At 43.7% G+C, this 15,838-nt stretch overlaps 1 protein-coding gene and 1 long non-coding RNA gene across 4 annotated transcripts in view; one reads left to right on the plus strand and one right to left on the minus strand.

Annotated features, from left to right (window-relative positions):
* The window catches only part of CD84 (CD84 molecule), a 28,612-nt gene extending 12,774 nt beyond the window's left edge, over positions 1-15,838 (minus strand). The window contains exons 1-3 of one of the 3 annotated variants that reach the window (XM_008700685.2): positions 15,695-15,740; positions 15,066-15,275; positions 577-924 (exon numbers count right to left, since the gene is read on the minus strand). In XM_008700685.2, coding sequence (XP_008698907.1) covers positions 577-924; positions 15,066-15,111 — 394 coding nt within the window. In that variant the 5' untranslated portion in view covers positions 15,112-15,275; positions 15,695-15,740. Of the gene's footprint in view, positions 1-576; positions 925-14,645; positions 14,965-15,065 lie in introns of those variants that run through there. The other 2 variants (XR_005836263.1, XR_005836262.1) reach the window with 2 other exon arrangements.
* On the plus strand, positions 8,755-12,141 carry LOC121103966. The gene is made up of 3 exons (XR_005836264.1): positions 8,755-9,153; positions 10,831-11,018; positions 11,123-12,141. It is a non-coding gene; the product is annotated as an uncharacterized LOC121103966 (long non-coding RNA).

The following is a 15,838-nucleotide window of genomic DNA, read 5'->3' on the forward strand; positions in this document are numbered from 1 at the left end:
GGGGGGGGGGGGGGGGGGGGGGGGCGGTGCTGGGCGACGTGCACACAGCCGCTCCCTGCACGGTTCTTTCTTTCTTTTTTTTTTTTTAAGATTTTATTTATTTGAGATAGAGAGCAGGAGCAGGGTGAGGCGCAGAGGGAGAGGGAGAAGCAGATCCCCCGCTAAGCAGGGAGCCCCATGCGGGGCTCTATCCCAGGACTCGACCCCGGACCCCAGGATCACGACCTGAGCAGAAGGCGGACGCTTAATTTATACTTCTCTATGCATCTACACTTATTTTAAAATTTAAAAAAAAATTTTTTTTTAAGAGGTACTTTCCATACGCTATCTCACTTGATCTTCTCAGGGACCAAGGGAAGTGAATAGTATGACTGACTATTCACATTTTATAGAAAAGAAAAACCAGGCCCATGGAACAATGGGCTGATTGAAGATTACATCGCTAAAAACAAGCAAAATCACATCCTCCGCATTAGTATTGATGTATTTCTAGAAGTATTTATATGTACAGAAAGATTTAGGGAAGCCAAGAAAGAAATACAGGTGCTCTGTAGATGGCCCATTTGCATCACTTACGGAAGACTTGGAGGCTGTAGCGCCTGGTGGTGGTGACCATCCCCTCCGCGGTCTTCGTGTTAATGTCAGCTTTGTAGACGCCTGAATCCTCCAGCCTCAGGTTCCTGATCTCCAGGTTGTAGTTCTGGCATGAGACATTTATTCGCTCGTTGTAATTTTGGTGGGTCACAGACACCTTGGGTGCTGTTCCTGGGTCTCCTGGCGTTACGAAAGCAACAGATGTTTCAGAGTTCCAGACAATGTTGACAACTTGCTGTGATTTTTCGATATTTAAGGGGAAAGTGACTGACTCCCCCACAATCCCAATCACCGTGAGGACGTCTGTGTCACTTCCGGCTGCTTCCAGACCTGGGGACATAAATAGAAAACCATAGCCATTTACTGTTGCACCCTTTAGAGCCTCCTGTCTCCCCAGGCTTGAGCCTCCCTGGAGAGCCACCCAGATACCGCTCATCCAACCTCTGGAGGGTTGTTTTTGTTTTTTTGTGGGTTTTTTTTGGGGGGGGTTGTTTTGTTTTGTTTTTGACATTCTACTGTACATATAATATGTTGTGATGGCTACATTTTCTAAGGAATTCTCATTCAAAAATGAAGTTTCCGGTGAATTTCCAAGGATCCGTTTCATTAGAAACCTTTATCTAGACTTACAGACTGAAAGGTCTAAGGGATTAGAGGGACAAAGACCGTCCACCTAGGGAAGGGTTGAGAATTCAGTGTCTTTCTTTCCCAGGATCAGATTGCCAAGTGATGGAAGAGCTGGGACAAGAGCCTGGCTGCTGCGGTCTTTGCAAGAAGAAAGCCACACTTGTGCCTTTATTCCCAGAAGACAGAGGCAGAGAATGCTTTGGAGGCTCTGGAGTAAATATTTCCCAAGTTGGGGGAGGTCTTTTTTTGTTCACTACTCCATCTCCAGCCTCTAGATGGGTCCATGACATGTAGCGGGTTCGTAGTAAATACTTGTGGAATGAATTAATACGTGGAATTCACTTATGCCCTGCCTAGAATCTCTTGGAACAACTTCTGAAGTAAGCAAAATTCATTTATTCATTCATACGTTTATGAATGAACGCAGGGATTTATTCAAGGTCAGCTCTGTCCCAGATACTACAGCAAGTGGTTATTAATCAAATTTCTAATACAAATGTTTGCTGAGTGTCTACTCTTTTACGTGCGATGTAAGGAGCTGGGGGAGACAGTGGTGAGTAAAAATTAATATAAAGTTCCTGCTCTCTGGAACTTAGCAGTTAAAGGAAGAGATCAATGTTGATTGGATAACCACAGATATAAAATACATAGCTGACTCTTGAACAACACAGATTGGAACCATGTGGGTCCACTTATACATGAATTTTTCCCATAAATACAGCACAGTACTGTCAACGTATTTTCTCTTCTTTATGATTTTCTTAACAACATTTTCTTTTCTCCAGTTTACTTTATTGTAAGAATAAGATACGTAACACAAAAAAACATACAAAATATGTGTTAATTGACTGTTTGTTATCAGTAAGGCTTCTGGTCAAGAGGAGGCTATTAGTAAAGTTTTGGGGGAGCCAAAAGTTACACATGGATTTTCAAGCACATGAGGGGTTGGCATCCCCAATCCCCACGTTATTCAAGGTCAACTGTATAAGTATTATGGTGTTTTGAGAGAGAATAGCAAGGGGGCTTGACCTGTTCTGGGGAATCCAGAAACACTTTCTAGTAAAAGCTGAAGGATGATCACTTTTAAAATCTAATGGGGTAAAATGAGACGTTTATTTTTCTTCTCTCTTCTCCTCTTTCACCTCATGAAGGTAAACTGATTTAATATCTAGTTTGTAAAATGAAAAGCAATATAATTATAAAATGGCCGCCCTTGCCCTCCCGCCCAGTAACCCCTGGATGAACCCACGGATTGCTAATACAAATGCCTTTGCTTTCAGACCAACCAAGATTTTGCCTTAGAAGGACCATCCCAGGTGAGGCATGATGACTTAGTTGGGGTGGGGTAAGCACAGAAGATGTCACAGGGTCGTGGTGGAAGGCGAGGCTAAGGACCGTCATCTACAAACATTTTTTACGTGCTAACTATGTGCCAGAGGCTGTGTTAGGGACTCGGGGAAGAATAGGATGTGGCTCCAGTGCTCAGGAGCTCCCAGCCCAGAGAATAAGACAGATGTGTTTGCAAGTAAGAAATAACACAATGGTAAGAGCACAAGAAACAAACCATTGGGTGGACAGAAGGAGAGACTAAGGCCTCCTTCAGTGGCAAGAGTCGTAGTTTACCAAAATCCAGCTTCTTGAACATTAATTCTCTCCAGATAAACTGTTCCATTGGGCTGATGGGGTGTGGTAGAGGGGCCCTCGGTGTGTGCCAGCCTGAGTCCCTCTCAGACACGGGCATGCGACCTGTGCAGGTGGACAGGGCCTTGAGCTCAGCCCTGAGGTTGCTTGAATGCTGCTGTGCCGCCGTGAAAGTCTTACCGTTGTTTGAACGAGGACCCCCCACATTTTCGTGCTGTACTGGCTTCTGCAAATTAGACTGCTGATCCTGGTGCCAGATAGCCCGGGTCTTGCGGGGCTTTTTAAAAGTCAGAGCCTGGCACCTAACTGCCATTCCGCTCTGTAGATTCAAGTTAAATGTGTGAAGAGGATGTGGGTTCTCTCCTCAAGCCCCAGGAAGTGGTAGGCGATTTGAGAAAACAGAACTTCCTAGGGGTCATGGCAGTTGGGCTGCCACAAAGTGGGGCGTGTGTCATGTTGTTTTTGACTTATCCCCCATAGCAACTCATTCAGGAAGCGATGCTCGCGCATCAAAGGGCGGGGAGATGGGAGCAGAGGCAGGTAGGTCAAGCTGGGGAAAGTCCTGCCGCTGCTCTTGCTGCTTGAGCTGTGGGTGAGACTCCTGGGCATGCGCAGAAAAGGCCTCGGGCTCACCCATGCACAAGACGCAGACTTGGTCGCCTCCAGACCTTCCGACTGTGGTCTGCGTCGGGCGGCTGGAAAGCCAAGGAGCCTGGAGATGTAGGTGCTTAGAAGCTGGGCCACCTTCGTAAAGCCACAGAACCTTTCTGAGTCTCAGTTGCTTCATCCATAGAATGGAAACAATAACCGTAACATTCGTTCTATCTAATGAGTGACCAGCAAATCATATCATATGAGTGGAATGTCTGGTAACCATTAAGGCAACGTACATGTTAGTTGTTTCTGAAGTTGAGAACGACGATGATTATCTCATCCTCCTCATTTTCTTCACCATCATCCTCGTAACGGGTACGTGCCATGTAGGGCTTCCTAGGCCACCCCTCTGATGGCCCGGGGGGTACCAGGACCATAAATGTATAAAGGGCCATTATGAAGTGCTAATTCAAGTAAAGCCCAGAGAGAGTATTAGGTACCACTCCACTTAATGGGCTTTATGCTTAAGACTTTAGGTTTTAAAAAGAATCTTCAGGGGCGCCTGGGTGGCGCAGTCGTTAAGCATCTGCCTCCGGCTCAGGGCGTGATCCCGGCGTTATGGGATCGAGCCCCACATCAGGCTCCTCCGCTAGGAGCCTGCTTCTTCCTCTCCCACTCCCCCTGCTTGTGTTCCCTCTCTCGCTGGCTGTCTCTCTCTGTCAAATTAATAAAAAAAATCTTTAAAAAAATATTAAAAAAATAAAAAAGAAATAAAAAGAATCTCCATATCAAGTTACCCCAATATTTATTTTCCTAGGTGCTGTAATATAATGTAGGTGCTGAAGTATATGTAATATACTAATAATATGTATAATGTATATTATTATATACTATATTACTATGTATTTTATATATTATATAATTATAATAATGGAGGGGACCTAAGGAAAACCCATCTTCAGAGAGAACTTGTAGCACAAAAATGTCTTGAGGGCTTACCATGCAATGCACTAGGCAAGCCTCTGACCAACCCAGTTCCCTGCCGCTTTTTAGGAATTTCATAATTGCTTAGGAAATAAAACACACACATACGTAACTTTCCTTTGCAAAATGAGGTAGCAAACGGTAAATTCAAGTGAATGGTAGAGACAGTAATTGCAGTACAAACACAAAGAAAGGAGAGATTGCTCTGAGCTACAGTGGTTAGGGAAAACTAGAGAAAGTAGAATTTGAGGAGGGCTTTAAAGGAGTGAATAGAATTTTACTGAAGAGAAAGGGAAAGGATGAGTGTCTCGGGTCCTCACGTCCTGAATAAAAATTTAGAAGCAGGAGAACATGCGATGTGGGTTGAATGAATATAGATTTGCATAACAGAGTAGAAAGAGATAAGGTGGAGATATAAATCTGGTTTAGATCTGGGACAGCCTCGAGCTTGAGGTCTACATCACAGGCAGAGGGGAGCCATTAAAGTTTTTGAGGAGGAAGATTAAGATGATATTTTAGGGTCAGAGTAATAGAGTAATGATGTGTAGGAAGAATAGAAGGAAAGAGAAACTGGGCTTGAGAGACCATTCTGGAAGCTATTATAGGCGTCTGGGCATGAACCAGAGGATGATAAGATGAATGGAAAGGAAGTGCTGAATTTGAGAGATAGTGCAAAGAAAGATAGGGGATAAGGAGGAACCCGATAGAATTCAATTGTTCAACAGTATATTTTGAACATCTACTTTGTGTCAGTGAAAACTGATAGATACTGGAAAACTGGCTAAATTTATGCTAGAAAAAAGTCCAAAGGAGAAAATAGGTTAAAAAAAAAAAAAAAGAGGGGCGCCTGGGTGGCACAGTGGTTAAGCGTCTGCCTTCGGCTCAGGGCGTGATCCCGGCGTTATGGGATCGAGCCCCACATCAGGCTCCTCCGCTATGAGCCTGCTTCTTGCTCTCCCACTCCCCCTGCTTGTGTTCCCTCTCTCGCTGGCTGTCTCTATCTCTGTCGAATAAATAAATAAAATCTTAAAAAAAAAAAAAAGATTTAAAAAAAAAAAAGAAAGAAATATTGAATTTGAGGGGCCCCTGAGTGCTCAGTTGGTTAAGCATCCAACTTGTTTTTTTTTTTTTTAAATGGTTTTTTATTATATTGTGTTAGTCACCCTACAGTACATCCCTGGATTCCGATGTAAAGTTCGAAGCATCCAACTTGTGATTTCGGCTCAGGTCATAATCTCAGGGTTGTGAGATTGAGCCCCACATCAGGCTCTGTGCTGGGCACGGAGCCTGCTTAAGATTCTCTCTCTCCTCTCCCTCCCGTCCTCCCTCTCCAATAAAAGAAAGAAAGAAAGAAAGAAAGAAAGAAAGAAAGAAAGAAAGAAAGACTGAATTTAAGATGATGGTGGACCATCTTGGTAAGTAGTTGGAAGGATGGAAGATAAGGAAAGAGAATGGCCTGAAAGTATTGCTTGGGAGTTGTGGCAGAATCTGCCGGTTATTTTCCAATGTGTGTTCTCTCCTTTTTTCTTAGTAAGAGAATGCTTAATTTTTAGCAGGGGATATGGTCACCCAGGATAAAGACTGCATTGCCCAACTCTCTGCTAGCTAACCTAGGTTATATGAGTAAGTTCAGGTCAATGGGATGAAAGTGGAAGTGTTGCATATGACTGCTGTGTCTTTAAGAAGAGAGCACTTTGCTTTTTTCGTCTCTTCCTTGCTTCTTGCAGGCTGGAATGCTATGAATCTCAGACACACATTTTGGATCAAGAAGAGGAAGGAAGCCAAGTACTGAAAATGGTGGAGCAGGAAGACTGAAAAAATATGTATCCCTCACTACCTTGTCAACTATTCAACCAATGGAACTGCCGATGCCAGACTTTTTCACATGCGCAAGAAATAAACTTCTTTCTTCTTTAGTCCACTCTTATTTTTGAGAGCTCTAACTTGCCATTGAACTGAAATCTAAGTAGATTAGGAATCATCCGCAGAGAGGAGGTGCTGGAGGGAGAGGTGAGTTATTCAGGAAAAGTAAGGCTAAAGTCCAAGGCTGCTTTGTGAACAGCCACAGGGAGGCGCTATCGAAAGAAACTAAATAGAACACACTGCAAGAGTGGCACAGTAGTGGACAATATCAGGGAACCCAAGAGGAGAAAGAGTCTCAAGAAGGGGTCGTCATGGAAGTTTAGTGACTCAGAGTGTTCAAGTGGAATAAAGACTGAAAATGGACTCTAGGTTTGTCCATTAGGAGGTTATTGATGGCCCTTGAGAATATGGTGCAACTGAGATGATTTGAATGGAGGCCAGAGTCTAGAGGATTGAGAATAGACTAAGTGCTAAGTAAATGGAAAATCTTGATACTGAAAGAAAGGGGATGAAATAGAATGGCAGCTGGAGAAGCTGGTAAAACTAATTTATCTGATTTCGTCTTAGAAGAGATTGCCTGCATATCTATGGACAATTAATTTATGACAGAAACCAAGGACATCTAATGGGGAAAGGGCAGTCTCTTCAATAAATGGTGCTGGGAAAACTGGACAGCTTCATGCAAAAGAACGTAACGAGACTGCTATTTTATACTGTAAACAAAGATGAACTCAAAATGGATTGAAGACTTGAATGTAAGACCTGAAACCATAAAACTCCTAGAAGAAAACATAGATAGCAAGTTCCATGACATGAATCTGAGTGGTGTATTTGTAGATTTAGCACAAAAGACAAAGGAAACAAAAGGAAAAATAAACAAGTGGGACAACATCCAATTAAAAAGCTTCTGCACAGTGAAGGGAACCATCACCAAAACAAAAAGGGAACCTACTGAATGGGAGAAAATATTTACAAATCATATATCCGATAAGGAGTTAATATCCAGTATAAATAAAGAATTCATACAACTCAACGATGAAAAAACAAATGACCTGACTAAAAAATGGTCAGAAGATCTGAATGGACACTTGTCCGAAGAAGACATAGAGACGCCACAAGTGCAGGAAAAGATGTTCAACAGCACTAATCGTCAGGGGAAAGCAAATCGAAACCACGATAAGATGTCCTCTTATACCTGTTAGAATGCCTATTATCAAAAAGAGAAAAAATAGCATGTGTTGAAGAAGTAGTGGAGAAAAGGGAACCCTCATACACTGCTGGTGGGAATGTAAATTGGTGCAGTCACTATGGAAAACAGTATGAAGATTCCTCAAAAAATTAAGCCTAGAACTACCATAAGATCCAGCCATTCCACTTGTGGGTACTTAACTGAAGAATATGAAAACACTAATTCAAAAAGATATATACACCCCTACGTTCTTTGCAGCCTTATTTACAGTAGCCAAGGTAAGGAAGTAATCTAATTGTCCATCAAAGGACGAATGGGTAAGGCAGATGTGGTGCACACACACACACACACACACACACACACACACACTGGAATACATATATATTCCAGTATATCTAATGGAGTATATATAATATAGTATATATATATTGGAATACTACTCAGCCATAAAGAAGAATGAAATCTTGCCATTTGCAACAGATGGACCTTGAGGGTATTAGGCTGAGTGAAATAAGTCAGAGAAGGACAAATACCATATGATTTCACTCATATGTGGAATAAAAAAAACCCCAAATAAACAAATACAACAAAAACAAACTCATAGATACAGAGAACAGATTGATGGGTACCAGAGGGGGTTGGAGGGTGGGTGGGCAAAATGGGCGAATGTCAACCATACGGTGATGGACGCTAACTAGACCTTCGGTGGTGATCACTTTGCAGGGTATACAGATGTCAAATTATAGTGGTGTACACCTGAAACTTATATACTGTTATATACCAGTTTTGCCTGAGAGAGAGAAGAGGTTCGCTGGGGTGGAAGGTAGGGAAGAAGACCATGTAGACATTTCCCTGATCAGCCCTGCTCTAGGTTAAGTGCTCCTACTCCTGGGCTCTCTGGAACTCTGTTTTTCCTTCATGGTACTTGCTGTATTATGTGGTAGTCAGGAACCCACGTGTCTGTTTCTGGACACTGTGAATGACTTGAGTCCAGGGACTATACCTTCAAATCCCCAGGCCCAGGACAGTGCAGGGACACAGACCACTAATGCTTGTCATGGAACAGAGGATGGAGGCAGGTAGAGGGAGGCATAGGTTTTCAATCAGAAGAGGGTCGTGGGGCGCCTGGGTGGCACAGCGGTTAAGCATATGCCTTCGGCTCAGGGCGTGATCCCAGCGTTGCGGGATCGAGCCCCACGTCAGGCTCCTCCGCTATGAGCCTGCTTCTTCCTCTCCCACTCCCCCTGCTTGTGTTCCCTTTGTCACTGGCTGTCTCTATCTCTGTCGCATAAATAAATAAAATCTTTAAAAAAAAAAAAAAGAAGAGGGTCGTGCCTCATCTGAAGCGGAAGGGGAAAAGGAGATGATGAGTGAAAGGACAGAGTATTTCGAGGTGTCGTTGGGGATGGGGATAGAAGAAAACCTGCTTGGTGAGGGAACACAGGTCTGAGCCAGGTGGCCCCGTACGCAAGTTCAACCCATGACATTTACCGAGGTCCTTATCTTACTTTACCGCAAGATGGGGTGTAATAATACCCACCCCATAGAACTGTTTGAGGGCACCGAGAGGTGCTTCATACACATGGACATTTTTGGAGTAGAGAAGATACAATAGAAGATCGTCCTGCTCGGTGACCCGCCTCTCTTTAGTAACGCAGAAGGTGAGGCTCTCTGCTGAGAGGGAAGAGCTGAGGCGGGACTAGGTGGGAGGTGTAAAGACGAGGAGCCCAGGGGTTGCATCCTGGTATATTGGAACCTAGCTGTGCTCTTTTGAGAAAATTATTGAAATGCTCTGATCCTCAGGTCCCTTACCTCTCGAATGTGGAAAATTATTCAATGCAACTATGAGGCTGTGCCGTTAGCACAATGCCTAGCACATATAATGGGAGTTGCTGTTATTATTCTGATGAATGTAAAAATTTTGAGGAACTGCTACTGTAAGGAACATCCTAGGGATGCAACGAGACATTGATGAAGGGGGTAAAGGGGGTGCCGAGCAGCCTTGGGAGGCCAGTGAGGAAGGGGTGTCCCACTTTTACAGCATCTCCCAGTGACTGTGATTTCCTGACTTCCATATACCAGACTACAGAAGGGAGGGGTGAGAAAGGCAGCACTAGAGGAGAAGCGAAGGCAAGAAAAGGCTGGAACCCTAGGGTGTGGGCCTGGGTGTTCACTTCGTGAAGAGGAACCTGACTGTGTGAGCTTGAGACCTTGGGAAAGTTAGCAGCCTCTCTGTGCTCAGTTTTATCCATTTTAAAATGAAGCTAATAGTGGCACTTACCTCACAGACGTGTTATGAGAGTTAAAGGAGTTAATATTTGTAAAGTTCTTAGAACTAGGCCTGGCCTATACTAGGCACCTTTACGTGTGTACTGTATAAAACAAAGACCCCTGGTTAGAGAGATGCAAATAATACTCCAGTCAACTCCGAAGGGAAAAAGGAGAGTCGGAGCACTGGAGTCCGGAGCAGGGAGCTGCTACCGAGAGCAGAGATGAGGAAGAACACGTTGCTGCTAACAGCCTCCTGAACCACCCCCCCTCCCCCGGCTCCTTTAGGATCCTTCAAATTAGCATTTCTTGTGCTTTGGGAGCCCTACCTAACCATCCCTTCCTCTCCTTCCACCCACTGCCTCCTAGACCAATAAGTGGGGGGAGAACCTCCCTGAATGCGGCAGTCACAGAAGGGCAGCAGGAGAGGGCTGCAGACCGCACCCATCGGGAGAGAACGGGGTACAGTGTGTTACACTGAGTGAAGGGGAGTAAAGGGCAAAAAGGAAGCAAAGGGTAGAGCCACCAGACTGGTGTCATTCTCCATAAGGGTGGAAAGTCCTTGATCATGAGGTTTTAAGAAGAGGAACCGCCCCCGCACAATAGTATACCCTTGTCTACTAGATTTTCTTACTTTCTTTTTTTTTTCTAAAGATTTATTTATTTATTTGGAGGGGAGGGGCAGAGGGAGAGAGAGAATCCTGAAGCAGATTCCCCGTTGAGCACAGAGCACAATGCCGGGCTCGATCCCAGGACCCTGAGATCATGAGCTGAGCCGAAATCAACAGTTGGCTATTTAACCGACTCAGCCACCCAGGCACCCCAACTTTCTATCACCTTTTTGAGATCTGGGTTGACTCGAATCCGTTTCTTCAAAACAAAAACAAACGCACACACAAATTCTCAAAACCTAGATGGGATCCTGGCCAACCACTATTTTATCACTACTTCCCTCTATTGGCGTATAATCGAAAATTGAGTATAACAAAGAAAATATGGGTACATAGCGCCACCAACATCAGTCTCCCAACCGATTGTTCATACCTCTTTCTTTTCCAACTTCCACACAGGTGAGCCTAGAAACCCCAAACTTGTAGGTTCATTCCTCTCTAAGGTTCAAGGAAGATTTGATTCAGGAAACACTTGAATAGCCTATGTGGCCTACCACTGAAACTTGGAGCTCTTGCGAAGGCACGCCGGCTGCTTGGTCAGTCACCATGCTGATCTCCAGGCCTGCTTCAGCGCACCAGCTGCCAAGGTGGGTCTCTACTGCCTCCTATGAGTCTTGTGTAAGCACACGGATGCTCCTTCCCAGCCTCTGTTTGGAAACTGGATTTTTTTTTTTTTTTTTTAATGTGACAGAGAGACAGCCAGCGAGAGAGGGAACACAGCAGAGGGAGTGGGAGAGGAAGAAGCAGGCTCCCAGCGGAGGAGCCCGATGTGGGACTCGATCCCGAAATGCCGGGATCACGCCCTGAGCCGAAGGCAGACGCTCAACGACTGCGCCACCCAGGCGCCCCTGGAAACTGGATTTTTGAGCTGATGTCTTGATATCCAGTTTCCCCCATACATAATATATTTTTCCATTTCTATAACTGGGCTTCTGCTCTTGAGATCTTTCTGAATGTCTGGGGTAATAATCTGCTTAAACGTCTTTCTAGAACAGAGGCTTTTTCTTTGTCTCAAAGGCCCCTCTCTACAAGGACTTTGGAATAGTGGCAAATTGGATCTCACCAGGACTCTTCCAGCCATGAAATCCTGTGTCTAACCCCTAGGACAATGCTCAGGACCTACTTATCCATGGACAGATATCCAGGTGGGCCCACTCACCTCTTGGACTTCTAAGACTCGACTTCTGGAATGCTTCTACTGTTCTCAACATGCAACAGGACATCAAGACCTTGTTGATATTGGACCTTTGTTTATTTTGAAGAAGTTAATTCAAGTCAACCACACCATATTGGTATGACTGGTACTTGAACCGTGTCTGGATATGTTCATTTCCTCGGATGTCTTGCCTCAGGGGCGTGCTTAAACTTCTAGTGTTGGCAAAGACCTGCCCACCAGCCCCATTCTCTGCCTGAAAGATCCTGTCTTTATGGGAATAAATCACCACTCTCCACTGACAAATCCCAAAATGTGATCGTGATCAATAGTAAGGGCATTATTTTTATTCCATCAAAGGCATCATGGCCAAAGGCAGCTTTGTTCAGTGGTTAAGTCTAAAGACATTGGAATTCAAATCCTATTTCCTCCACTTTTTGGCTCAACGACCTCTAGTTTTCCGTGTTTCCTCTGTGAACCTGGGGGTATTGAAAGTGCTCATCTTGTACGATATTGTGAGGATTAAGGTAAATAATAAATATGACTACTTAGAGTAATGCCAAACATGTCATGATTGCTCCATAAATGGTTAGTTATTACTATTATTGCTGGGGGATAGGAAATGGGAGCCAGCTGAAGGGTTGAAGAAACTGAAGCAAGAAAAGTGGAGAGAAAAGGAAGAATTAAAAGAGTATGAGAAAGAACATATAGAAGACAATGGGCATGGAGCAAAAGTGGTGGATTCTTCTGTCTTCCACCATAGAGACTGGGTGACTAGACGTTTACGGAGGCAGTCAGAAGCATAGTCACAAGTTAGGATGAGAAAGAGGAATTTGGAGCATATGACTGTGAGTCTTGGTTCTTTGAGAAAACTTTTCCAACATAGTAGACTCACGAGTTTGTGTACTCGGACTTCTCTTATTTCAGTGATTTCAGAGCAATTCTGTTGGATAGGTCATTTGCAAATATCTTTTCCCATTTAGTAGGTTGTCATGGAGTTTTATTGATTGTTTCCTTCACTGTGCAGAAGCCTTTTATTTTGATGTAGTCCCAATAGTTTATTTTTGTTTTTGTTGCCTATGCCTCAGGAGATATATCTAGAAAAAAAGTTGCTAGGGCCATTGTTATAGAGAAATTATTGCCTATGCTCTCATCTAGGGTTTTTATGGTTTCATGTCTCACTTTTAGGTCTTTAATCCATTTTGAGTCAATTTTTGTATATGGTGTAAGAAAATGGTCCAGTTTCATTGTTTTTCATGTAGACATCCAGTTTTCCCAACACCATCTGTTGAAGAGCCTTTTTCGTATTGCATATGCTTGCCTCCTTGGTTGAAGATTAATTGACCATATAATCATGGGTTTATTTCTGGGCTCTCTAATCTTTTTCTTTTTTAAGATTTTATTTATTTATTTGACAGAGAGAGAGAGACAGACAGTGAGAGAGGGAACACAAGCAGGAGGAGTGGGAGAAAAAGAAGCAGGGTCCCAGCGGAGCAGGGAGCCCGATGCGGGGCTCGATCCTAGAACCCCGGGATCACTCCCAGAGCTGAAGGCAGACGCTTAACGACTGAGCCACCCAGGTGTCCCTGGGCTCTCTAATCTGTTCCATTGATCTATGTGTCTATTTTTGTGCCAGTGCCATACTGTTTTGATTATTATAGCTTTATAATATATCTTGAAGTCTGGGGTTGTGATGTCTCCGGTTTTATTTTTTCTTTTTCAAGATTACTTTGTTTATTTGGGTCTTTAGTGGTTCCATATAAATTTTAGGATTGTTTGTTCTAGTTCTGTGAGAAATGCTGTTGGTATTTTAATAGGGATCACATTAAATCTGCACGTGCTAGCACTTGAAAGAGCATCAAGAAATTGAAAACCTAATCAGAGGAGGCCAGGAAGAGTAGGGCAGAAAGAGCTCTAGCCTTGGGATTAGAGGAATCAATATCCCTTTCCAGCCTTACAAATATCAGGTTGTGAAACTTCAGGTGAATTGTTTAACTTGAGTCTTAGTTTATACTTTTTCTGTGTGTGATGGGATTAATAATATCTATTTTTGCTTATGTCAATGGCTTTAGTGTCGATCACATAAGAATATAGGCATAAAAATTGCAGAATGCTTTGCAAATTAAGTGGCATCAGATGTCACCCTCTAGCCCTTCTCTGGAAGATTGGGGGCATCCTTGGACTTTCACTTAGCTTCTATCCAGCTCTCTTCCTCATCTACTTGCGTTTTTTGTCTACCATGTCAGGGTAGTTAGCACAGGATCGAAAATGTTGCCCCGCCTGGTCGTTGCAACCTCCATGAAGTTCAAGTAAAAAGAGCCACAGCTTTAAATGGTCAAGGGAACCAGAGCCCAAGGTGTATTGATTCTACTTTTTTAGGAAATCCCAACCCCCTTAGATTTTCTACGTTCTAATACATACCAGGAATTTGCTAGTGAGTTTTTCAGAGGGGGTAGGAAAGACTATAAGTAGGTTTAGAAATGCCAAGCATAGGGGTGCCTGGGTGGCTCCGTTAGGTAAGCGTCTGCTTTTGGCTCTGGTCATGATCTTGGCCCTGGGATCTAGCCCTGCAGTGGGCTCCCTGTTCAGTGGGGAGCCTGCTTCTCCCTCTCCCTCTGCCTGCCACTCCCCCTGCTTGTGCTCTCTCTCTGTCAAATGAATAAATAAAATCTTTAAAAACAACAACAAATAAATAAATAAAATCTTTTAAAAAATGCCAAACAGCCAATTTTTAAATACAGAAGGTAATTGTTTGGATTTAAGGAGAGACTGCAAAGACAAAACACTGCCAGAGCCATGTTGGTGTTGCCTAGTTTTCTTTCTACTAACAGCAACAACAGCAACAACTAGCCCTGTGTCCTTACAGTTTTCTGTTGAGCTGTAAGTAAGAAAAACCAAGTTTCAAGTTCTCCATTTCTTTTTTGAGACCTAACTTATTTGTCAAATGGAGTTAACAATCTCTTCCTCATTTACTTTGGAAAGTTTCTGAAGGATAGAGGCAGAGTAATAACTCTGAATGTGCTTTGAAAATAAAGGGAGCTTATAGAGACGAAGATCTTACCATGGTAATTATAGGTACGCGTTAGTCCAACCTGACAGAGCAATGAGATACAATTTGGAAGGGCATATCTCTGTCAAAAACTATACATCAGAATCTAAAGCCAAAAAGAAATGCTGTTTAAGTTATGCAAGGTGTTAGACGATACATTCTTTTGCTGGGCTTTCTGGGTGGGCCCACCAAGGGCTGACTTTCCTGAGCAGAAGGGTTTGCAGGCTGGGCACAGATCAAATTCAGAAACATAAACTCTAAAGCTGAAAAACAGGTTTGATCCTAAGTCTCTCCCCAGACAGCTGGATACTTTTTGAGACCCAGAGTGCACCTGTTAAAATAGATGGAGAAGGCATTTCAATGTCTTCCTTACAGGCGATTTCTAAAACTTAATAGAAAACGAGGAGGGCATCAACAAGGGTCAGAACTCACAGGTTTGCAGGCAAAGGAGCAAGATGCACAGGCAGCGCTGAGCCATGTTCTTCTAGGCTGTACTCTTGTGTGAACAAGAAGCCGTTCCTCCAACGAAAAGCCAGCTGCAAGTAAGTTTCCCTGCTCAGCTTATAACCACCACTGAGAAAGGAAGTATGAGCGAGCCGATTGGAGAAACATGGGTCTGGGCTTCATCATGATAATTTTTTCCTATTATATAATACAAAATGCCTAGCATTAATTAATTATTTATTCAGCAAATATTTATTGAATGCTTCCTGCGTGCCAGGCACTCTTCTGAGAACTGGCATATACAGAACAACAAAGCAAAGGATCCCTCTCCTTTCATGGAGCTCATGTTCTTGTTGGGGAGATCAACAATTAAATAGGCAATTCCCATATAGTCTGCGAGGTGTTGCAACAGAGGAAATACAAGGAACTGGGAGAGCGGCAGGGGTCTCTAACCCAGGCAAGAAGAGTGTGGGGAAGGCTTTCTGAAGGAACCGACAGCCCAGCTGAGGGCGACTTGAAGAGCAAATTAGCATTCTTAGGTGAAAGGTGGTAGGAGGATTAGGGAATAGGAAGAATGTGTTGACACAATAGGGACCTAATAAATGGTAGCAACTCACATTGTAGAATTACAGTTATATGGGTGGCTCAGTCGTTAAGAGTCTGCCTTCAGCTCAGGGCGTGATCCTGGAGTTCTGGGATCGAGCCCCACATCGGGCTCTTCTGCTGGGAGCCTGCTTCTTCCTCTCCCACTCCCCCTGCTT

This window comes from Ursus maritimus, unplaced genomic scaffold, assembly GCF_017311325.1.
Source record: "Ursus maritimus isolate PB19 unplaced genomic scaffold, ASM1731132v1 scaffold_2, whole genome shotgun sequence".
Classification (NCBI taxonomy): domain Eukaryota; kingdom Metazoa; phylum Chordata; class Mammalia; order Carnivora; family Ursidae; genus Ursus; species Ursus maritimus.